Source organism: Oncorhynchus kisutch, linkage group LG27 (assembly GCF_002021735.2).
Source record: "Oncorhynchus kisutch isolate 150728-3 linkage group LG27, Okis_V2, whole genome shotgun sequence".
Classification (NCBI taxonomy): domain Eukaryota; kingdom Metazoa; phylum Chordata; class Actinopteri; order Salmoniformes; family Salmonidae; genus Oncorhynchus; species Oncorhynchus kisutch.
Window position 1 is genome coordinate 3,952,475 of NC_034200.2, and position 24,961 is coordinate 3,977,435.

Below are 24,961 nucleotides of genomic sequence, written 5' to 3' on the forward strand. Positions count from 1 at the left end.
TGTGTGTGTGTGTGTGTGTGTGTGTGTGTGTGTGTGTGTGTGTGTGTGGGTGGTCTGGTGTCCCAGTGTGTGTGTGGTCTGGTGTCCCTGTGTGTGTGTGTGTGTGTGTGTGTGTGTGTGTGTGTGTGTGTGTGTGTGTGTGTGTGTGTGTGTGTGTGTGTGTGTGTGTGTGTGTGTGTGTGTGTGTGTGTGGTCTGGTGTCCCAGTGTGTGTGTGGTCTGGTGTCCCAGTGTGTGTGTGGTCTGGTGTCCCAGTGTGTGTGTGGTCTGGTGTCCCAGTGTGTGTGTGGTCTGGTGTCCCAGTGTGTGTGTGGTCTGGTGTCCCAGTGTGTGTGTGTTACAGAAAAAGGTCCTAGTTAGATGTTTCTTCTTATTGTACAGTTCCCCTTTTCATTGCAGTATCAAGGACTCGTGATGTGCTGAAAAAGCCAGGACTAACTTAGAGGTAAGAGATTGTAATTGTCCTCCATCCATACTGTATGTGGTATACCCAAGTATTCCCATCTTGTTTACCACATAAACTGTTGTTCATGTGTTGTGTTCAGTATCTGGTTACCCAGTTGTAGTGTCAGTACTGTTTCTCCAGTGTTGTCTCTGTTTTGTTTTCCACCCTCCCTGTCTGTTTCACCTGTTCCTTCTTCCTGCTCTCTTCCCTCCTTCCTCTCCTCCTCCTTTCCCCTGAGTACCTCCAGAAGAACGATCGGAGGATCTCCTCTCTAAGCTCCTCCTCTTCCACTCCTTATGCTGGTAAATGGTTTGGCACACTGTGGCTTGGCCTGTTGTGCCTGTCATGCTGTGTGACATCACTGTTTTACCATCCAATCAAACAACAGAAAAGTCATATTTAAGGACTATCATATAAGTCATACAAATGGATGAATATAAGTCGTAGAAACCAATGCCTTGTCCTAAATCAACACCTCAATGAGTTTTTTATCACCCCTAGAATTATATTTAAATACTGTTTATACACTGAACAAAAATATAAACGCAACTTGCAACAATTTCAAAGATTTTACTGAGTTACGGGCCCTAATCTATGGATTTTACATGACTGGGAATACCGATATGCATCTGTTGTTGACAGATACCTTAAAAAATAGGTAGGGTCATGGATCAGAAAACCAGTCAGTATCTGGTGTGGCGACCATTTGCCTCATACAGCCCGACACATGTCCTTCGCATAAAGTTGATCAGGCTGTTGATTGTGGCCTGTGGAATGTTGTCCCACTCCTCTTCAATGGCTGTGCGAAGTTGCTGGATATTGTGACATTGGGGCTCTGCATTATCATGCTGAAACATTAGGTAATGGCGGCAGGTGAATGGCACAAAAATGGACCTCAGGATCTTGTAAAAGGTATCTCTGTGCATCAGTGGAGGCTGTTGAGGGGAGGACGGCTCATAATAATGTCTGGAACGGAGCGTATGGAATGGCATCAAACAAATGGAAACCATGGAAACCATGTGTTTGGTGTATTTGATACCATTAACCACTCCAGCCATTACCATGAGCCCGTTCTCCCCAATTAAGGTTTCACCAACCTCATGTGCTGTGCATTCAAATTGCTATCGACAATTTAACCCGGAAGCCAGCCACACCAATGTGTCGGAGGGAAACACTGTACAACTGACGACCAAAGTCAGCTTGCAGGCGCCTGGCCAGCCACAAGGAGTCGGTAGAGCGCGATGGGACAAGGAAATCCCATCCCGGGGCTGCAGTGACGCCTCGCTGCGCCACTCGGGAGGCCTGATAAAATGCAATCGTGTTCGCTGTCCGTAGCTTATGTCTACCCATACCATAACCGCAATGCCACCATAAGACACCCTGGTGAGCTTCCCTGAGACGGTTTCTGACAGTTTGCGCAGAAATTCTTCAGTTGTGCAAACCCACAGTTTCATCAGCTGTCTGGGTGGCTGGTCTCAGACGATCCCGCAGGTGAAGAAGCCGGATGTGGAGGTCCTGGGCTTGTGTGGTTACACGTGGTCTGCGGTTGTGAGGCCGGTTGGACGTACTGACAAATTCTCTGAAACGACGTTGGAGGCGGCTTATGGTAGAGAAATTAACATTACATTCTCTGGCAAAAGCTCTGGTGGACATTCCTGCAGTCATCTTGCCAATTGTGTGCTCCCTCAAAACATGAGACATGGCATTGTGTTTTGTGACAAAACTGCACATTTTAGAGTGGCCTTTTATTGTCCCCAGCATAAGGTGCATATATGTAATGATCATGCTGTTTAATCAGCTTCTTGATATTCCACACATGTCAGGTGGATGGAATATCTTGGCAAAGGAGAAATGCTCACTAACAAGGATGTAAACAAATTTGTTCACAAAATTGGATGGAAATATTCTTTTTGTGCATATAAAACATGTCTGGGGTCTTTTATTTCAGCTCAAGAAACATGGAACAAACACTTTACATGTTGCATTTATATTTTTGTTCCGTGTACTAAGGCTGTGTTTCCAATTCTGATGTTTTTTTCACTCATTTGTCTTTTGACCAATTACAATTACAAGATCTGATGTGATTATTCAAAAATCTATTAGTGCAAAAAAAGATCAGAATTGGGTTGCCTGTGTAAACGCAGCCTAAGTGATCCACTATGGAGGCCACACACAATGATGATTTTCTGTACCATTGCAAACTTTAAATGTATGCATAGTTTCCATTCTCTGAAGGCAATCATTAAAATACTAGAAACTATTTATCTCCCAAGGACACAGACACACAAATATAGCCTGATAGCCTTTAAAAATACTAATTGCTGTCCTTCATCAGAAGAGTAATGAAATAATTTGACAGTAGGGGGTGTGACTGGCTGAAAGCCAGGGCAGGCTGAATCTTTTCAATACTTTTACCAGTAGTTACACTTAATACAGGTTACTTACTGAGGGAAGGTAACAGATTTTATATAACAATATACATGCTGCAACTATCACTCACTCAATGGCATCTTCAGCTTCTCATCATCTGCAAGCACTAACGCTATTGTTGTGGTTTCATGCTAACAAAGCCAAAACATATTTCAAATATTCCATTAACCTTTAACCGCAACAAATCTTCAAAATCGTTGCGGAATAACCTAACCTTTGCGCTCTCTACTCTTCATTGCAGTGTGAAGTTGTAACAGTTGTTCATAAACTTTTTGGCGGTGGCGTCCTCATCTGGGTGTGTAACAGGAGTGTACCAGTGAATAATAAATGTTTTCTTTCTTGCTCCCTGATTTTCCCTCTTCTCCCTCTTAGCTGAAGACCGAAGTCACGCCAATGAACGGCCTACTGATTGGAGTTTCTTGAAGCCTGGTGACGCCCCGGCAATGTCCAATCGGCGTCCGGGAACCAGGAAGCGTGGCAGCCAGTGTCTGCTCCAGGTGCTGACCTGTTAAAGAACCAGCCAGCCCAACACCACGACCTCTGACCCCACAACCCCTCCTCTGCCTCACCCATCACCCCATCCACCTCTCAGCCTAGTCTATAGCACTGAACGTCAACCCTCAGAGCACTCCATCCATTCTTTCTTTCTCCACCATTTCTCTCCTGCCGGCAATTCTTGCCCAAGACTCTTGCACCTCGAGCCTTACCTGAATTCGTCCTCCTTTAGTTTTCATTCCTCTACCGTCGTTCGACTGTTCTTCATTTATCCCTTTCTTTTCTCCCACCTCCACCCACCCCTGTTCTTCTGTTGGTGTCTTCTAGCTCCAGAGACTGTTGGTTCAGTCTGATGTTTGCCTTGTGAGTGTGAAGAAGAAGGTGGTTTGAAATGTGCCTCTGATGGTAACAGTAATGTGTGTCCTTGACTGCTGTAGAAGAAGTAGGGGTAAGCTGGTCCTAGACACTGATCTAAGGTCAGATTTGCTTTTTCCCTAATGGTAAAGGTAATGAGGGGGGTAAACTGGTCCTAGACACTGATCTAAGGTCAGATTAGCTTTTTCCCTAATGGTTAAGGTAATGAGGGGGGTAAGCTGGTCCTAGACACTGATCTAAGGTCAGATTAGCTTTTTCCCTAACGGTAAAGGTAATGAGGGGGGTAAGCTGGTCCTAGACACTGATCTAAGGTCAGATTAGCTTTTTCCCTAATGGTTAAGGTAATGCTGGTCCTAGATCTGTGGCTGAGGGAAGCTTCTACCCAGAGCATAGATAGTGTGCTCCTCTGCCTGGTAGCTTTTGGATGGGATAAGTGTCAATGCATGTGAACTCAAGGCTTGAGAAAGGAAATGTATACAAACGTATACACACAAAGTACAGTACACACACATACATTCACAGACATACATGTTCAATCAATTTCTTTTCAAACAAATGTTCAACTTCAATTGCCACTGAAATGCAAGCTTTCTTCTTGTGGCATTTCATCAATGAGGACTTTCTTTGCAAATACAATGCAAAAATACAATGACATCCACAATCTAGCATATCTGCTGGAATCACAGTGGAGGAATGTATAGGTGTGGCACTTCTAGGTAATTGTGTGCTATATTTATCTGTGGAGGATGATACCTCTGAATGGTCTGTCTGCCAATCAGCCAAGGCTTCTGGATAGCAGAACAAAGGCCCCGTTCCATTTCAATCACTAACCCCTTCCCCATCAGTGTTCACAGATCTGAATGGACAAGATAGGTGACAGCAATATGGTTATGGCTCCACCTAGCCCTCCGATGATCTAACACAGAATGGGTAATGGCTAAAGAAGGCGCTAGGGGCTGAAAGGAACCGAGGCCGAACACGCGTATTCAAGCTCCTCTTTAGGAGTCCTCAGACGAGCATGTGCAATAATGAATGCTGTTATTTAAATGATCATGGCACGCCAGCTATTTTTCCTTTTTGCCTGACACCGGAACTTAAGCATTTAGCCACTCTTGATAAGGTGAAAAAGATCGTCAGTACAATATTATACTACTTACTATCCTGAATACTACTGAGTGAAATGAAATGTAGTTTTGGTGCAGTGTCGATGCATCAGAGAGGTTTTAAAAAGGAACAGTCTCAACCTTTGTTCGAGGAACAGAGGATCACCATTACTTGCCAAAGTTTGAACTTTGAACTCTTCGCATACTTGTTTGCCTTACCTATGCAGCCTACTATAAGCATGATGTGACTCTATAGGAAGACATCAGCCTAGTATATGAGACCATCTATGACATTATGATGGAGATATCATTTGATTGGCTGCTCTTTGAGAGCCATTTGAAGCAGAGACGGTAACCGTCAGATGATTGGTTCACTTTAGTTGGACATGTGCTTTATAAACGAGCACATCTTGTCATTAATGGACCAAACCTTTCAAAAAGAGAATATTTCACACTAGGCTACTAAAAAACTAAATTGGGCTGCTGTGAGAGATGTACCACATCACCAGAGAATATCATTCTGGATTGTTCCATTTCCATTGGACTTCTTCGAGGTATTTGTCTTGGTTTAGACCGCCATTGCATTCCCATGATGTTATTGGCAACATGTTCCTTATTCTCCTACCTGTTCCAAACTTTGGCAGGCTACTGGTGGGACCAATGTTCTAGATTTCACAATCGGTGAAGCTGTCACCCCCAAAGGTGTTTCTTCCTATGCTGCTTTTGATTGTTTTAAGTGTTCTTGCTGTACATTTAGCCATTTTCACATTGTAAATGGCTTGTTTTTTTCCACTGTATTCTGTTGACCTTTGTGTGGATAATCATGTCAGACTTTTGCTCTGTACGCAAACGTTGAATATCTGGGTAGCTGTGCAATAGCTATGCACGATCTGCTTTATTCTGATGTTAACAATCATTTTTATTAAGAATCGTTATGCGTCCTTGACTGTTTTCTTTTCTGATTTGTATGGTTTATTAGATTTTGATAATGCCAGATTGTAATAAAATAGTCACAGCTATGAAATCATAAATGTATGCCTTTTCTTAGGGTATGACGGAAACCAAACAGTGGTATTACTTACACACCCACCTAATATTAAGCTTTGGATAGATAATGTTGCCTTGCTTGCCTTTAAAATTGGCTCCTAACACTTACTTGGAGTTACTAGCGTTTGGTGTCTATCCTAGATATATATCACAGTAGATCTGCCAACAAGGTCTTGTTTGCACTCAACTCAATTGAAAGTCCCTAGAGGTAAATTGCCAAACACTCTAAGATAAAACCCCATGCTGTGTGTTTCATTTGACAAATTAGGATTTGATGAGAAGATTGAGAACGATTAAGGAAAATGAATATTTTTCTACCAAAGCAGAAACACAAACCATAGATGTATAGGATTGTGTCAGAGTAGAACAGCACATTACCGGAGCACGTGAACAACGCGTTGTGTAGAAAGGAATCAAACAGTGTTAACTGTGTCTAGTAGTACTTATGTAAATAATGCTATGTGATATCGAAGAGCAGCTTGGGTTGTCAGGTTGTGATGAAGCTAACTAGGATGCCGACACAGAGCTGGACCATGGGCTCTGTCTCTGAAGATGGTCACTGTGTGTGTGTTGTCACAGTGTTATCACAGAGGACTTTTTGTGTTAAAAAAAATTAAACGTTAAAAAAAATTACTTGTCTCAACTTTTGGCGTTATAGGGGTGTCTGTACAGAGCAAGGGGAATGTACAGACATTTCCACATTTACTGATTCTGTTGATGCTTTTTCTATTGAATATGTTCTACAGCTAGGCCAGATAGAACAGTCAGCCACATCAAACATCAGTCAGAGACACTACTGATACTTTTGAGTCAACATGTCTCCCCTTTTTATTTGCAAACTGAAACAACCTTCTACAGTACTTGACTTACAATGATGCTGCAAAGCATTTTGGAGAAGAAAAAAACATGTTAGCTAACAGATTTAAAATTCAAGTTTTGATTTGACCTAATCAAGTTCCAGAATATAACATATCGTTCACTGAGTGTACAAAACAATAGGAACACCTGCTCTTTCCATGACAAACTGACCAGGTGAAAGCTATAATCCCTTATTAAATCCACTTCAAATCAGTGTAGGTGAAGGGGAGGAGACCGGTTAAAGATGGATTTTTAAGCCTTGAGACATTGTGTATGTGTGCCATTCAGAGGGTGAATGGGTCTGACAAAATATTTAAGTAGCTTTGAGCTGGGTATGGTAGTAGGTGCCAGGCACACCGGTTTTAGTGTGTCAAGAACTGCAACGCTGCTGGGTTTTACACACTCAGCAGTTTCCTGTGTGTATCAAGAATGGTCCACCACCCAAAAGACATCCAGCCAACTTTACACAACTGTGAGAAGCATTGGAGTCGACATGGGCCAGCATCCCTGTGGAACACTTGACAGCTTGTATAGTCCATGGCCCTGCCCTGACGAATTGAGGCTGAGGGCAAAGCAAGGTGTAACTCAATATTAGGAAGGTGTTGCAGTGTATCGTCTCAGAGTGAGCTATGGCTATCAGTAATAATTTCTTTACTCAGTTTTTTCAAATAAAATCTCATTATATATATATATTTTATATTCTCTTTGGAGTATATACCTACATATCAGCCCACATTGATTACTGGTATCACAAGCAACAGGTACAGTACTCTTACATCTACAAATATGAAATGGTGTATGGGTAAAAATGTGAAGTTTGATTCACAGAACACTCAAATTTAAACAATCTTGATGAAAGTAAATTACGCTTTTTCACATTCCATATTGGCCATTTTATACTTTACTGAATGACATTTTGAATCTTGATTGAAATCCATAAAATCCACCACATATTCTACAGTAAACTGTTCGTACTAGACATTCAATTGCTCCACAACATTCAAGACAAACCAGTATTTGGGAGTGTAAGCTATAAATATGGCACACAGACAAATAGATTCCTATTGGATAAATAGAAAATGGGCTAGAGAGAGAAACACGTAGCACAGCCATTACTGTATCTAGGCCTAGAAAATGCAGCTTGGACACAGAGGTCCAACATAAAGCTACTGTGCAATATTTTTCCGTATACCTGCATAGTTAAAAGCTTATGTCAACAGTCCTGCTTAAAGCATTTGTTGGGGACACATGGGTGGGTAACTCAAGTGCTTGCATCACCGTGTCATAAAGACATAAAGCACTAAGCACAGGTCTACAGCCACGGCCCAACATTCCACAACGAGAACCCCTCGTTAATATACTCTAAAGGGATTTTCACATTTTTCAAAAGTGTGAATCATATCCCAATGAGCACAGGCGTCCTAACATTGAAATGACGTGGAAACAAAGTTAATTTGGCCAGTGTGATAGGCTTAAACGGGCTATATGATATAATTCCCATCCTTTGTTATACTTTGACTTCATTATAATTCAGTTGAATTTACAGCCTATCCAACTGCATATCACGGTTCCATTAGTGGTCATCGACCCATTGGGACCAAACCAGGAAGACCCTGCAGTTACTCCAGTCATGTCCAACTACAGTAATAATATGGAGAAAGAATGGGAGAGTACCATAAGCCAAGCCAGCGACATTCAACGGCCCTCTTTCCGTGTTCATATCTCTTAAAAGCTCATTTAATAAAACATAATCTTGATTATATGCATTTCCAAGTTCCATCAGGGCTTTTCTTCAAACCTTCTTATTTTTTATGGAACTAAATGTTCTTTCTACACGCCCACATGCAAAGAAGTGCTCCACGCAAACACACACAGTAGTCTCCTTCTCAGTCCCTTTTCTTATCGCTATCAAACTGTGAATGCTAAGTATTTTCCCTTGTGAGGGTCACACGCTGAGACTCAAATGAAACCCTATTCCCCATCGAGTGCATTACTTTGAGCCCTTTGTGGAGCCCTGTAGGTCACTGGACAAGGAAAAGGGTGTCCTTTGAGATTTGCCCCCAGTCTCATCAGTAAACTGTTAGTTTAGTGCAATCTCAGCTACACGATGGTTAAACCCAGTACAGTGTTAACATGCCGCCCTCTATAGCACTCTGCGCCTACACAGACAGGTTAGATGGGCTTGTAGAGCAGAGATGTGACGTACTTCTTCTTATATCTGTGAGTCGCACTGAGCACCATCACGCCATCCTGAGGGAGGGGAAAGGGAGTGAGAGAGACAGATAGATCATGTAAAGCAATACATTACTAATGCTATGTTATGAAAGGGACTGTTAATCTATAAGTAGTGCAGTAAGAAGTGGGATGGGGCTGTTGATGCCCTCCTACTGTACCTTTATTGAGAGAGCATAAAGGTGGTTGAGCATCACGTGGTTGGGTTCAGGCAGCAAGGCTGGGTCGCACTGTAGGAGAGGGAAAGACGGAAGACGAATGAGCAATCAAGAAGTTTCCAAATGAGTGTTTACCACACGCCGATGTGAAAGAGAGAAAGAGAACAGAGAGCAGGAGAGAGAGATAGAAAGAGAGGGAGACTGAGGAAGAAAGACATTTACAGAGATGTTGGTGTCCTTGTTGAGGATGACTTGGAGGAGGTGTGGGGGGAGGATGGGCGGGGCTTTGAAGCGTTCCTCAGGCCTAAACATGTACTGCTCCTGTCCATAGGGCCCTGGAGGGGAGCTGGACAGATCTAAGGAGACACAATAACACACACACACAGCATGACATTCATATACTCTCAAAGGGTGACACTGATTTCTTGTGTTTTCACCAACTTACATAACTTATCCTAAACACCTGCTCATGATGAATTCTACAACGGGTTTGTCAAAACAAGCATTGTGATTGGTTGAGAAGCGTTCTAAGCCATACTAAAAAAGCTGTTTATCACGGGTAAGCCTATGACACAAGAATTAGAATCTTGTTTTCTGTTCCATCTGAGAAATCCCTGCTCATCATCTGTCCCATCAGCTCAGCGAGCCAATTTATTAACATGATCTGCAACGTAAAAGGCATCTACACATTATTGGGGGGGTTGTACAAACGTTTCTGTCTGTCTCTCGACATTTGCAACATAGTTTCAATGTTAAAATTCGATCTCCACTGTCCTATTCAGAATGATCGTTTCAGGACAAGACTGGCATATTTTCTCAGCCAGTCAAAATCATGACTCAGTATAATGTTTATGGGTATATACAAAATAAACATAAATAGAAAAGCAGGTCAAACTAAATGAAACGCAACTACTTTGCTGTTATTCTAGCTGCACGGTTTGACGTGACTGTGTTAGCCTTGGCACATCTTGGTCAGCACAATGCTATGCTTAACCCAAGAGGGACAACAGAGGATTAGAGCGCCTACTGACCTGAGGTGTCGGTAGACTCCAGAGAGTCCACCTGCAGAGCATCGAACACCTCAAAGTCCGACTGCTTCACCTCGATCAGGTTGTTGATGGTGCCCAACTGGCTGGTCACCACTGGCTGCAGGAGGGAGTGTTATAGCAGGGTTAACCAGGGCTCAGAAAGAGTTAATAACAAAGACAGTACAACTGGATCACCAAAACACATGACTGCAGGAGGGAGTGTTATAGCAGGGTTAACCAGGGCTTATAAAGAGTTAATAACAAAGACAGTACAACTGGATCGCCAAACCACTGGCTGCAGGAGGGAGTGTTATAGCAGGGTTAACCAGGGCTTATAAAGAGTTAATAACAAAGACAGTACAGCTGGATCGCCAAACCACTGGCTGCAGGAGGGAGTGTTATAGCAGGGTTAACCAGGGCTTATAAAGAGTTAATAACAAAGACAGTACAGCTGGATCGCCAAACCACATGACTGCAAATTGCCATTTTCTTTTTTCTTTTTTTGGGGGGGGGGGGCAGGGATAGGCCTGGGCTGCGTCTCAAAAATGACATGGAAATAAGTCAAGTCACTGACTTTATCCTGCTATCCCTGTCACGTTTTTGTACTGTGTGCATATGTAACTCAGTTGGTAGAGCACATGGCACCTGTAACGCCATGGTAGTGGGTTCGATTCCCGGGACCACCCATACGTAAAACGTATGCACGCATGACTAAGTCGCTTTGGATAAAATGGCATATACGTACAGTGCATTCGGAACGTATTCAGAACCATTCAGCCATTTTATCCAAAGCAACTTACAGTGATGCGTGCATACGTTTTACATATGGGTGGTCCTGGGAATCAAACCCACTACCTTGGCGTTACAAGTGCCATGCTCTACCAACTGCAGACATCTCAGAACAAATTAGTCAGGATTATTCTTAAACTTCCAGCACTTACGCATCTTGACTGTTCCCACTTTAAAAGCCTTAGATGGCTCAAGGTGGAGGAGCCTCTCAGATTAAATTGTGTCTTGTACATAAGATTGTCCACAGTATGGTCCCCAGGTACCTACAGTGCTTTGCAAAAGTATTCATCCCCCTTGGCATTTTTCCTATTTTGTTGCATTACAACCTGTAATTTAAATGGATTTTTATTTGGAATTCATGTAATGGACATACACAAAATAGACCAAATTGGTGAAGTGATTTTTTTTTTTTGAAAAGTGGTGCGTGTATTCACCCCCTTTGCTATGAAGCCCCTAAAAAAGATCTCGTACAACCAATTACCTTCAGAAGTCACATAATTGGTTAAATAAAGTTCACCTGTGTCAAGTGTCACATGATCTGTCACATGATCTCAGTATATATACACACCTGTTCTGAAAGGCCACAGAGTCTGCAACACCACTAAGCAAGGGGCACCTCCAAGCAAGTGGCAACATGAAGACCAAGGAGCTCTCCAAACAGGTCAGTAACAAAGTTGTGGAGAAGTACAGATCAGGGTTGGGTTATACAAAAATATCAGAAACTTTGAACATCCCACAGAGCACCATTAAATTCATTATTAAAAAATTGAAAGAATATGGCACCACAACAAACCAGCCAAGGAAGGGCCGCCCACCAAAACTCACGGACCAGGCAAGGAGGGCATTAATCAGAGGCAACAAAGAGACCAAAGATAACTCTGAAGGAGCTGCAAAGCTCCACAGTGGAGATTGGAGTATCTGCCCATAGGACCACTTTAAGCCGTACAGTCCACAGAGCTGGGCTTTACGGAAGAGTGGCCAGAAAACCTCATAGCTTACTTAAAGAAAAGAATAAGCAAACATGTTTGGTGTTCACTAAAGTGCATGTGGGAGACTCCCCGAACATATGGAAGAAAGTACTCTGGTCAGATGAGACAAATTTAGCTTTTTGGCCATCAAGGAAAACATTATGTCTGGCGCAAACCCCACACCTATCATCACCCCGAGAACACTATCCCCACAGTGAAGCATGGTGGTGGCAGCATCATGCTGTGGGGATGTTTTTCATCGGCAGGAACTGGGAAGCTGGTCAGAATTGAAGGAATGATGGATGGCGCTAAATACAGTCTTCCAGAGATTTGAGACTGGGACGGAGGTTCACCTTCCAGCAGGACAATGACCCTAAGCATACTGTTAAAGCAACACTCGGGTGGTTTAAGGGGAAACATTTAAATGTCTAGGAATGGCCTAGTCAAAGCCCAGACTTCAATCCAATTGAGAATCTGTGGTATGACTTAAAGATTGCTGTACACCAGCAGAACCCATCCAACTTGAAGGAGATGGAGAAGTTTTGCCTTGAAGAATGGGCAAAAAGCCCAGTGGCTAGATGTGCCAAGCTTATAGAGACATACCCCAAGAGACTTGCAGCTGTAATTGCTGCAAAAGGTGGCTCTACAAAGTATTGACTTTGGGAGGGTGAATAGCTATTCACGCTCAAGTTCTGTTTTTTTGTCTTATTTCTTGTTTGTTTCACAATAAAAAATATTTTGCATCTTCAAAGTGGTAGGCATGTTGTGTAAATCAAATGATTACAAACCCCCCAAAAATCTATTTTAATTCCAGTTTGTAGGGCAACAAAATAGGAAAAATGTCAAGGGGGTGAATACTTTTGCAAGCCACTTTAAGTAACTACTTTAACTTGGTACGAGATAACCATAACTATTCCACTAGAAGGAGTGAAACTGACTTCCTTTTAGATTTACAAGTGGTATGGGGAAATAAACTTTTTCATACTCAGCTGCCATTCTTTGGAATAGTCTTCCAAATAATCTGAAATGTAGAACCTCGAAATGTAGTTTCAAGTTCTCACTGAAAAAATGGCTAAATAGTAGCATGTTTCAAAAGTGAGTACCGTAATTTCCGGACTATGAGCCGCTACTTTTTTCCAACGCTTTGAACCTCGCAGCTTATACAATGACGCGGCTAATTTATGGATTTTTCCCGCTTTCTCAAGATTCATGCCGCCAAAAAACTGAGCACCGTCACATAATGTGACATAAATCGAGCGTGCTCAAACTTCCCATCATTCTGATTTACGGTAGTCATTTTGTCACTCTCATCATGGCAAAGACATGGAGAAATGCATATGATGCAGCTTTCAAGTTGAAGGCGATCGATCTGGCTGTTGGAAAAGGAAATAGAGCTGCTGACAGCGTGGAGCATTGTCAAAAAATCCACTATCATCAACGGGTTTCGAAAGGCTGGACTGCTGCGTGTTGAAGAGGGCAGCGATCCAACATCGGATGAAGCAATTCTGAGGCTATTCAACTCCGACACCGAAGGAGATGACTTCAGTGGTTTCAGTACAGAGGAGGAGGAAGATAGTGACCAATGACTTTCTTGGTAGGCTACTGTTTAATTTTTGCTACAAGCCGTGTTTCGTTTAAAGGCTGTGTAAAGTTCATTTGTTTCAATGTACCGGTAGGCACCTGTGGCTTATAGACATGTTCGGCTTATTTATGTACAAAATACATATTTTTTTATAATTCAGTGGGTGCGGTTTATATTCAGGTGCGCTTAATAGTCCAGCAATTACGGTAGTAAGATTATAGTACGTGGCTGAGAAGGAAATGCCTGGGATTGCATATAAGTATTTTGGTGCCTGTTGTTTATCATATTGTGATTGTCTTCTATATATTAGGAATGTAATGTTTTATATATTAAGGGTATGTCCATAGTTGTTTATTAGGCAAGGGAATTGCACTAGTTATCTCATGTTATAAAACAAACAGTCTGTCATTGTCTGTTGCCATTACAATTGGCGCCTAACCTTGTTGCATTCCCCCTTCCCCTTCAAAAGGACCACAATGGACATAAGCTGTTAAGCTTTATTGTGTTGTCCTTGATGATTTTCTTAAATTGTATGTGGAGGCGTCAGCGGCTGGAGCACCCTTATGTATGGGTATAAATAATTGTCAAATAAATTAAATCAATCAACCAACCCCTTGAATTTACGCCTTATTCTAAAATGGATTAAAAAATAAAAACATTCCCTCATTGATCTACACACAATAACCCATAATGACAAACCAAAAACAGGTTTTTAGAAATTTTGGCAAATTCATAAAAAGTAAAACATTGAAATAGAACATTTACATAAGTATTCAAACCCTTTACTCAGTACTTTGTTGAAGCACCTTTGGCAGCGATTACAGGCTCGGGTCTTCTTGGGTATGACGCTACAAGCTTGGCACACCTGTATTTGGGGAGATTCTCCCATTCTTCTCTGCAGATCCTCTCAAGCTCTGTCCGGTTGGATCAGGAGCGTCGCTGCACAGCAATTTTCAGGTCTCTCCAGAGATGTTCGATCGGGTTCAAGTCTGGGCACTGGCTGGGCCACGCAAGGACATTCAGAGACTTGTCCTGAAGCCACTCCTGCATAGTCTTGGCTGTGTGCCTAGGGTCGTTGTCCTGTTGGAAGAATAACCTTCGCCCCAGTCTGAGGTCCTGAGCACTCTGGAGCAGGTTTTCATCAAGGATCTCTCTGTACTTTGCTCCATTCATCTTTCCCTCGATCCTGACTAGTCTCCCAGTTCCTGCTGCTGAAAAACATTCCCACAGCATGATGCTGCCACCACCATGCTTCACTGCAGGGATGGTGCCAGAGTTCTTCTAGACGTGAGGCTTGGCATTCAGACCAAAGAGTTCAATCTTGGTTTCATCATACCAGAGAACCTTGTTTCTCATGGTCTGAGAGTCATTTAGGTGCCTTCTGGAAAACGCCAATCAGGCTGTCATGTGCCTTTTACTGACTAGTGTCTTCCGTCTGGCCACTCTACCATAAAGGCCTGATTGGTGGAGAGCTGCAGAGATGGTTGTCCTTCTGGTAGGTTCTCCCATCTCCACAGAGGAACTCTGGAGCTCTGTCAGTGACCATCAGGTTCTTGGTCACCTCCCTGACCAAGGCCCTTCTCCCTTGATTGCTCAGTTTGGCTGGGCGGCCAGCACTAGGAAGAGATTTGCTGGTTCCAAACTTCTTCCATTTAAGAATGATGGAGGCCACTGTGTTCTTGGGGACCTTCAATGCTGCAGAAATGTTTTGGTACCCTTCCCCAGATCTGTGCCTCAACACAATAATGTCTCGGAGCTCTACGGACAATTCCTTCAACCTCATAGCTTGGTTTTGCTCTGACATGCACTGTCAACTGTGGGACCTTATATAGAGAGGTGTGTGCCTTTCCAAATCATGTCCAATCAATTAAAGTTACCACGTGGACTCCAATGTTTTTGTTTTTAATAAACCTGCTTTCGCTTTGTCATTATGGGGTATTGTGTGTCGAATGATGATTATTATTTATTTTTTCATCCATTTTAGAATAAGGCTGTAACATAAGAAATGTGGAAAATGTCAAGGGGTCTGAAAACTTTCCCAATGTACTTTATATGCATTTTTCTTTACTGGAAAATAAAAATCAATCAATCAATCTAGTAGTCTACTTTAGGCCAGAGCCCTGTGTAGGGTTTACCTCTGAGGGGTCATGGACCCACTGTCCGTCCACAAAGAACTTGTACTGGTGCTCTCCCTCTGGCAAGTCCAGGATCGCTACAAAGTCATTGTGGCTTGGGGGGGGAAAAAATCTGTGTTAATGTACTATTAAATGTGTCAAAATGGTGTCACTAATAAAAGGTAGTATATGAGTAATACAGTGTGCAGACCTTATTGGTAAGCCAGGGCCTCTCCTCTCCTACCTCTTATTGAGGGGGATCTTGTTGCCCCAGTTGTTGAAGGAGCCCGCGATGTAGACCTCCTTCCCTCCTCCGGCCCAGCGGATGACTGTAGGTCTGGACTGAGGCCCCGTCTTCACCAAGTCATCCAGGTCAGGCTCCTCCTTGTCCGACGCCTGAGGGGAGAATCAGCTGAAATCACAACTTGGGAATGACAGGGTCTAGGTGTTCTTAGCTCTTGTCCATGGCGTTTACGTGCGACCTGGACCTGAGCTAAGGTGGCATCATCTCCTTTAAATGGGCTGGACATTTCCCCCCACCTACATCTGGTTCCACACTCCTAAAACAGATTACATCCAACTGGTTTCATTACAACTTTTTATGGGTTAGGGTAAAGGTTGGAGGCTACTGTGAGGGTCTTCACAGCCCTCCATAAAATAAATCAGATGATCCAGTGCAGTGCTGAGGTACCTTGGAGGACCCCAGTCCGTGTGTGTTGAAGATGTTAGGATCGTCTGTGCTGTCCACCATCTTGCTGGGCTCATGGTCTTTGTCGCTGCCTCTGCTGTCTGATCGATGGGCCTTAGCGCCATGGCGATCACCGGACATCCGGTCACCTGTGTTACCCATGATCCTTCACTCAGTCTTCAGCCAGGACAAGCTGAAAGAAAACATACACAGTCATCATCACCCATAGCACACGCTCAAGCAGGTATATTTCACTGGTCATCCCCAAAGCCAACACCTCCTTTGGCTACCTTTCCTTCCAGTTCTCTGCTGCCAATGACTGGATTGAATTGCAAAAATCACTGAAGTTGGAGACTTATATCTCCCTCACTAACTTTAAGCATCAGCTGTCAGAGCAGCTTACTGATCGCTGCAGCTGTACACAGCCATCTGTAAATAGCCCATCCAACCAACTACCTACCTCATCCCCATATTTGTTTTTCTGCTCTTTTGCACACCAGTATTTCTACTTGCACATTCTCATCTGCACATCTATCACTCCAGTGTTAATTGCTAAATTGAAATTACTTCACCACTATTGTCTATTTATTGCCTTACCTCTTTACTTCATTTGCACACACTGTACACAGATTTACCTATGGTGTTATTTACTGTACATTTGATTATCCCATGTGTAACTCTGTTGTATGTGTCGCACTGCTTTGCTTTATCTTGACCAGGTCGCAGTTGTAAATGAGAACTTGTTCTCAGCTGGCCTACCTGGTTAAATAAAGGTGAAATAAATAGAAAAATCGTCACCACCATCTTATAAACAAGACATAGCTTGCCACCCACACCAACCTCTGAGCATTTAGGATCGTTCCAGGTCATTTCAGCAAGGCATGACACCCACCATCGCAGAGTGTTCTGAAATTATTTCTGTACTTAGAAACAGATCAAAAAAGCATTCAGGGAAACATTATTTTGTTGAAATGTAATTTGATCTGAGAAATTTTGCTAAAAGATTGCACACAAATTGTTCATTTTAATTTAAAGGATTCATATAATATTCAATCATTATAGTACCTAACATCCGATTTGGACCAAACTTTTCAAATGCAAACTTTTTAGCATTTGTGGCAATAAATCCAATACATGTCAATGGTACCTATATTAGCATGTTCATGCTTCATATCCAAATCATCTATTTGTAACATCATTGAGTTACACAATCCATTTTTAGATACTTAAGGATGATTTGGACATGAACTGTGAAAATGCTAATATTAGGTACCACGGAATTGCATTGGATTTGTGACACAATGTTAAAAGGTTAGAATTTGAAAGAGTGGCCAGAAACCAAACCAAAGCATCTGTTGCTGTCATACCTGGTCCATAGACTGCTTACAGGGTAGGAAAACCAATATGTCATTTTGTGATCACCTACTTGCAAGAAAACCTCCATCTAGTGGTCAGAACCTGGTAATATCAGGATGTAGGCTGGGATATAAACCCAACAACTAATGACTAATTTCTCTGAACAGGTTAAAAAAACATAACCGAATTCAATGAGAGTACATTATATAGAATAAAGAAATAATACCCTGAGCCGCAGCCCCATACTACTTGTCAGACATAGAGAACTGATACTGTATACTCATTGTTGGGGTAGTATGGCATGGAGTGTGGCATTTGAGAATTTATTTGGATTCCTCATGTCTAACTCACTGTTAGAAAAAAGTTTAGTCCAAATCGGATATTTGGTACTATGTTTATTGAATGTTACATGAATCCGAGAACATACTAAAAATAGCCAATTAGGGTGCAATCCCAAAAAAGATTTTAACAAAATAATGTTGCAGGAATGCTCATCTTATCTGTTTTTCTTACAACAAACATTTTTCAAAACAATTTGAGACGGTGGGTGTTGAAATTCACTTTATTGTACTTGTTGAGGTGTAACAACCCGTTAGGGCTCCTGAGTGGCGCAGACACCCTGGTTCGAATCCAGGATGTATCAGAACTGGCCGTGATTGGAACTCCCATAAGGCGCGCACAATTGGCCCAGCATCGTCCGGGTTTGGCCAGTGTAGGTCGTCATTGTAAATAAGAATTTGTTCTTAACTGACTTGCCTGGTTAAATAAATAGATAAAGGTCAACAACAAAAGTTAACAGAAATACAAAAGAATACACAGAATCCTTGATGTAGGCCTAGACCTCTTGAACTGAAGTGGAAGAAGCTGAGAGACCAAAGACTGAATGTTGAAAAGGCCGGTGCAGTCAAAAACATGATTTTCCTGTGCTTCATATAAACTCACAGATATAAAAAGAAACATCCCTTATTCAGGACCCTGTCGTTCAAAGATAATTCGTAAAGATCCAAATAATTTCACAGATCTTCATTGTAAAGGGTTTAAACACTGTTTCCCGTGCTTGTTCAATGAACCATAAAGAATGAATAAACATGCACCTGTGGAACGGTCGTTAAGACACTAACAGCTTACAATTAAGGTCACAGTTATGAAAACTTAGGACACTAAAGAGGCCTTTCTACTGACTCTGAAAAACACCAAAAGAAAGATGCCCAGGGTCCCTGCTCATCTGCGTGAACGTGCATTAGGTATGCAGCAAGGAGGCATGAGGACTGCAGATATGGCAAGGGCAATGTCCGTACTGTGAGATCCCTAAGACAGCGCAACAGGGAGACAGGGTGGACAGTTGATCGTCCTCGCAGTGGCAGACCACGTGTAACAACACCTGCACAGGATGGGTACATCTGAGCATCACACCTGCGGGACAGGTACAGGATGGCAACAACAACTGCCCGACTTCCACCAGGAACGCACAATCCCTCCACCAGTGCTCAGACTGTCCGCAATAGGCTGAGAGAGGCTGGACTGAGGGCTTGTAGGCCTGTTGTAAGGCAGGTCCTCACTAGACATCACCGACAACAACGTCGCCTATGGGCACAAACCCACCGTTGCTGGACCAAACAGAACTGGCAAAAAGTGATCTTCACTGACGAGTCGCGGTTTTGTCTTACCAGGGGTGATGGTCGGATTCGCGTTTATCATCGAAGGAATGAGCTTTACACCGAGGCTTGTACTCTGGAGCGGGATCAATTTGAAGGTGGAGGGTCTGTCATGGTCTGGGGCGATGTGTCACAGCATCATCGGACTGAACTTGTTGTCATTGCAGGCAATCTCAATGCTGTGCGTTACAGGGAAGACATCCTCCTCCCTCATGTGGTACCCTTCCTGCAGGCTCATCCTGACATGACCCACCAGCATGACAATGTCACCAGCCATACTACTCGTTCTGTGCGTGATTTCTTGCAAGACAGTAATGTCAGTGTTCTGCCATGGCCAGTGAAGAGCCCAGATCTCAATCCCATTGAGCACGTCTGGGACCAGTTGGATCGGAGGGTGGGGACTCGAGGTCGACCGATTAATCGGAATGGCCGATTTCAAGTTTTCACAACAATCGGAAATCTTTAACCTTTAACTAGGCAAGTCAGTTAAGAACACATTCTTATTTTCAATGACGGCCTAGGAACGGTGGATTAACTGCCTTGTTCAGGGGAAGAATGACAGATTTTTACCTTGTCAGCTCAGGGATTGAATTTTTCAACCTTGCAGTTAACTAGTCCAACGCTCTAACCACCTGCCTCACGAGGAGGCCGCCTGTTACGCGAATGCAGTAAGAAGCCAAGGTAAGTTGCTAGCTAGCACTAAACTTAATCAATCATAATCACTAGTTATAACTACACATGGTTGATGATATTACTAATTTATCTAGCGTGTCCTGCGTTACATATTATCGATGCAGTGCGCATTCGCGAAAAAGGACTGTCGTTGCTCCAACGTGTGCCTAACCATAAACACCAATGCCTTTCTTAATAAAATCAATACACAGAAGTATATATTTTTAAACCTGCATATTTAGCTAAAAGAAATCCAGGTTAGCAGAAAATACTAACCAGGTGAAATTGTGTCACTTCTCTTTGGTTCATTACACGCAGAGTCAGGGTATATGCAACAGTTTTGGCCGCCTGGCTCATTGCGAACTAATTTGCCTGAATTTTACGTAATTATGACATAACATTGAAGGTTGTGCAATGTAACAGGAATATTTAGACTGATGGATGCCACCTGTTAGGTAAAATACGGAACGGTTCCGTATTTCACTGAAAGAATAAACGTCTTGTTTTCGAGATGATAGTTTCCGGATTCGACCATATTAATGACCTACGGCTCGCATTTCTGTGTGTTATTATGTTATAATTAAGTCTATGATTTAATAGAGCCATCTGACTGAGCGATGGTAGGCACCAGCAGGCTCATAAGCATTCATTCAAACAGCACTTTCGTGCATTTTGCTAGCAGCTCTTCGTTGTGCTTCAAGCATTGCGCTGTTTATGACTTCAAGCCTATTAACTCCCGAGATTAGGCTGGTGTAACCGATGTGAAATGGCTAGCTAGTTAGCGCTAATAGTGTTTCAAATGTCACTCGATCTGAGACTTGGAGTGGTTGTTCCCCTTGCTCTGCATGGGTAACGCTGCTTCGAGGGTGGCTGTGTTGTGTTCCTGGTTCGAGCACAGGTAGGAGCGAGGAGAGGTGAGGAAGCTATACTGTTACACTGGCAATACTAAAGTGCCTATAAGAACATCCAATAGTCAAAGGTATATGAAATACAAATGGTATAGAGAGAAATAGTCCTATAATTCCTATAACTACAACCTAAAACTTCTTACCTGGGAATATTGAAGACTCATGTTAAAAGGAACCACCAGCTTTCACATGTTCTCATGTTCTGAGCAAGGAACTGAAACGTTAGCTTTCTTACATAGCACATATTGCACTTTTTCTTTCTTCTTCTCCAACACTTATTTAAACTAAATTGAACATGTTTCATTATTTATTTGAGGCTAAATTGATTTTATTGATGTATTATATTAAGTTAAAATAAGTGCTCATTCAGTGTTGTTGTAATTGTCATTATTACAAATAAATTGTAAAAATCGGCTAATTGCCAGGTCGCAATTGTAAATGAGAACTTGTTCTCAACTTGCCTACCTGGTTAAATAAAGGTAAAATAAATAAATAAAAAATCGGTATCGGCTTTTTTTTGTCCCCCAATAATCAGTATCGGCGTTGAAAAATCATAATCGGTCGACCTCTAGTGAGGACTAGGGCCATTCCCCCCAGAAATGTCTGGGAACTTGCAGGTGCCTTGGTGGAAGAGCGGAGTAACATCTCACAGCAAGAACTGGCAAATCTGGTGCAGTCTATGAGGATGCACTTTAGTACTTAATGCAGCTGGTGACCACACCAGATACTGACTGTTACTTTTGATTTTGATCCCCCCTTTGTTAAGGGACACATTATTCCATTTCTATTTGTCACATATCTGTGGAACTTGTTCAGTTTATGTCTCAGTTGTTGAATCTTGTTATGTTCATACAAATATTTACACATGTTAAGTTCGCTGAAAATAAACGCAGTTGACAGTGAGAGGACATTTCTTTTTTTGCTGAGTTTATATTCCCACACTATGAGGTTGGAATAATACTGTGAAATTGATAATGCCATTTTAGTGTAAGAGCTGTTTGAAAATACAGCCTGAAACTCCATCCCTGTTTGTTGGGATGGATTGAAATATACAGAATGGTTACCTGGAGGAAAACGTCATTTGTAATTGATGAAATGTCAATGAAATGTCAATATTTCTCAGTGTTTTAGAATGAGTTGCTTATTAGGCTATATATATCGATGCCTGCCTTGATGCTTCCCTTCATCTGTGATTCTCCACTCGGCATTTCCAATATCAAGTGCGCCTATATGCTATTTAGCGTGGTCTCAATCAAATGATCCGTAGCCTATAGGCTATTTAGCGTGGTCTCAATCAAATGATCCGTAGCCTATAGGCTATTTAGCGTGGTCTCAATCAAATGATCCGTAGCCTATAGGCTATTTAGCGTGGTCTCAATCAAATGATCCGTAGCCTATAGGCTATTTAGCGTGGTCTCAATCAAATGATCCGTAGCCTATGGGCTACGAAGTGCATGCTCGGAGAAGCACGGAGCAAAGTTGTATTTATTGATTAAGCTATTCATTCACTTTCTGTACAATAGAAGATGTTTAAACCCAGACAGCTTTTAGGTAAACACTTGTGACCTTCTCTCGTTGGGTTAAACCACTTAAGAAGAGTAGCCAGCAGTTAAAGCTTACATTTCTCTGCATTAGTAGGCCTTCTCTGTCTGGGGTGGAAAGGTAGGCCTAACTTTTGAAAGTACCATGCTCAGATTCCTACTAAGTTTCAGATTTAATTATTTGCAAACAGGGAGTGTTTAGTTCCAAACAAGACACACTGATTTGTCCATGTAATGCTTACAGGACAAAGAACAGTAAAACTGCATATCTAAGGCTCTGGTCTGTCCAAGAAGTGAGGGTAAATGGTAGACATGCTCTCTGCTATCCACTTCATGTTTTCATTATTATTCTGGGTGTAGGGGAGGGTCACTTGGTTTTTTTTAGCGTTCAAGGAGGGTTTAGGTCAAATATATTTAGCTGAAGGGAGGGCCATACATTTTCATTTCAGAGGTCTGATTTTCTCCATATAACCCTCGTTATAAATAAGTACTTAAAAAAGGTGCAATATGAAGAAATCACTCCTCCATTTCCTGGTTGCTAAAATGATAATAGTTTTCAGTTTATAAGGTACAATGATAGAGAATCATTGATAGAGAATCATTGTACCATCTAAACCGCTGTGAAATATCTTTTCAATTACCAAAAAAATTATGAAGCTTGAAGCTGATATAAAGTCGAAAATAAAGTCAACAAAATGATGTATTTAAGAATGGGAAGGATAGAAATAGCACACATAGAACTGATATACCACTTCTTAGACTTGCTATCAATGAGAATAACAGATCTATAACTCCCTTTTCTATGTGAATTTGGTTGGGTTGCATATTACAGTTTTAATTATTACACAGAAATGATTTGATACCGAGATAAAAACGGATACATTGGACTTTTAAGCTAAATGTTTTGCCTTTTCATTTGTGCTACCCTGTCATTTGCATAACTAGCTAGCTATACAGAATAGCCAGCAAATCTGCGAACAATCCATGTCTAAAGTTGGCGATAATGGTAACAGCTGAATATTGACTGTACTTAGCTAGCTAACGTTAGCTGCAACATAAATAGAAGCGCTCTGCTTGGCCCACCAGCTGTCTAGACACTTCTGACAATCATCAAGTCGGTCTTGGATTTGCTGCTCCAAAATAACGAAGAAACAAACTTGAACGACCAAGCAATCTAGCAATGATTATAGTCTACAGATCAAGTTAAATTGCTCCCTGATCGCAGCAGGAAATAGTTTAAGCTGGCTCAACACCTTTCGTGGGCTAGGCTATACTTAGGATGTGAAATGTCAACACATGACATTATGCTAACATCATGACACCACATTTTAATCAATCGAGTCTGCATGTGGCAGTTACTCACCAAATTACACGATTTGGAGTTTGTTTACCACTGAGTCTTCCTCTTCAACAACATCAACATTCTTCTTCAAAATGCGTATCACCAACTACGGATACACCACAAGGAAAAACTATACATACATTGGGACAAATAGAGAAACACGTTTCTTGAACTGAAAAGGTGATACATGTACACCTAACCTGGGCCCGGTTTCCCGAATTTAGGCTTACGAGTGTTTTAACGACGCATCTTTCATTCAACAGTCGAAGATGGATCATGCGTTTCCCAAAACACTGCGCAGAGAGAAAACACCACCCAGAGAGAGCGGTCGCTGTGCGTCATTGGAGCATGTTTCAATGCTGATAGGATAAAAACTTTTAAAAACGCAGCACTGCTTTCACCATATAATTATTTCACCATACTGCACGGATCAGCTCCTAGAGAAATATTACCACATATGGCAGCTTATTCTAATGACCCAATAAAAATACACTAAATGAACGATTTGGCACATCATTGCGCAGATTATAAGCAAAACAATCTTGGCTGAGGTGAGTAAGACATTTAAGCGTGTTAACCCTCGCAAAGCTGCCGGCCAAACGGCATCCCAAGTAGCGTCCTCAAAGCATGCGCAGACCAGCTGGCTGGTGTTTACATACATATTCAATCTCTCCCTATCCCAGTATGTTGTTCCCACATGTTTCAAGATGTCCACCATTGTTCCTGTACCCAGGAAAGCAAAGGTAACTGAACTAAATGACTATCGGCCCATAGCACTCACGTCTGTCATCATGAAGTGCTTTGAGAGACTAGTCAAGGATCATATCACCTCTACCTTACCTGACACCCTAGACCCACTACAAAACGCTTCTGTTTTCTGGGTCTGAAGTTCAAATGCATGCAGATGATACAGTGATATATGTGCATGCAAAGAGCAAACAACAAGCTGCACAAGAACTCACTACTGTAATGGTCCAGGTTACAAAGTGGCTCAGTGACTATTGTTTGCATCTCAATGTGAAAAAAAACTGTTTGCATGTTCTTCACAAAGAGGGCAACAGATGCTACTGAACCAGATGTCTGTGTCAGGGGAGAAGCTCCAGGTGGTATCTGATTTTAAGTACCTTGGCATCATACTTGATTCCAACCTCTCTTAAAAAGCATGTGGAAAAAGGT

At 42.1% G+C, this 24,961-nt stretch overlaps 2 protein-coding genes across 11 annotated transcripts in view; one reads left to right on the plus strand and one right to left on the minus strand.

Moving 5' to 3' along the window:
* LOC109871464 (myomegalin) overlaps positions 1-5,866 on the plus strand; it is a 126,891-nt gene extending 121,025 nt beyond the window's left edge. For 7 of the 9 annotated variants that reach the window (XM_031807362.1, XM_031807357.1, XM_031807354.1 and 4 more), the window contains 3 exons: positions 399-444; positions 692-746; positions 3,247-5,866. In XM_031807362.1, the coding sequence (XP_031663222.1) occupies positions 399-442 (44 nt within the window). In that variant the 3' untranslated portion in view covers positions 443-444; positions 692-746; positions 3,247-5,866. The remainder of the gene's footprint in view (positions 1-398; positions 445-691; positions 747-3,246) is intronic. The other 2 variants (XM_031807364.1, XM_031807356.1) reach the window with 1 other exon arrangement.
* Positions 5,867-6,694: 828 nt separating this feature from the next.
* Positions 6,695-24,147, minus strand: LOC109871682 (5'-AMP-activated protein kinase subunit beta-2). 2 transcript variants are annotated; one of them, XM_020462644.2, is made up of 9 exons: positions 24,016-24,147; positions 23,807-23,891; positions 16,315-16,504; positions 15,868-16,019; positions 15,645-15,738; positions 10,174-10,288; positions 9,365-9,498; positions 9,146-9,214; positions 6,695-9,002 (listed from the first exon to the last, which is right to left on the minus strand). In XM_020462644.2, the coding sequence occupies exons 3-9, from the start codon at positions 16,471-16,473 to the stop codon at positions 8,925-8,927; spliced, it is 801 nt and encodes a 266-aa protein (XP_020318233.1). In that variant the 5' UTR covers positions 16,474-16,504; positions 23,807-23,891; positions 24,016-24,147; the 3' UTR covers positions 6,695-8,924. The 2 variants fall into 2 exon arrangements, with proteins under 2 accessions (XP_020318233.1, XP_020318235.1); XM_020462646.2 differs by lacking the exon at positions 24,016-24,147 and adding an exon at positions 23,986-24,004.
* Between the last annotated feature and the right edge of the window lie 814 nt (positions 24,148-24,961).

Bases quoted from the DNA above. Each gene is read 5' to 3' on its own strand.
- LOC109871682 (XM_020462644.2), bottom strand. From the start codon at position 16,473: ATGGGTAACACAGGTGACCGGATGTCCGGTGATCGCCATGGCGCTAAG. The intron at 15,739-15,867 runs GTAGGAGAGGAG...TCCCCCCCCAAG, and splicing joins AAGATCCCCCTCAATAAGAG to CCACAATGACTTTGTAGCGA. The intron at 10,289-15,644 runs GTAAACCCTACA...TCCCTCCTGCAG, and splicing joins GGGTCCATGACCCCTCAGAG to CCAGTGGTGACCAGCCAGTT.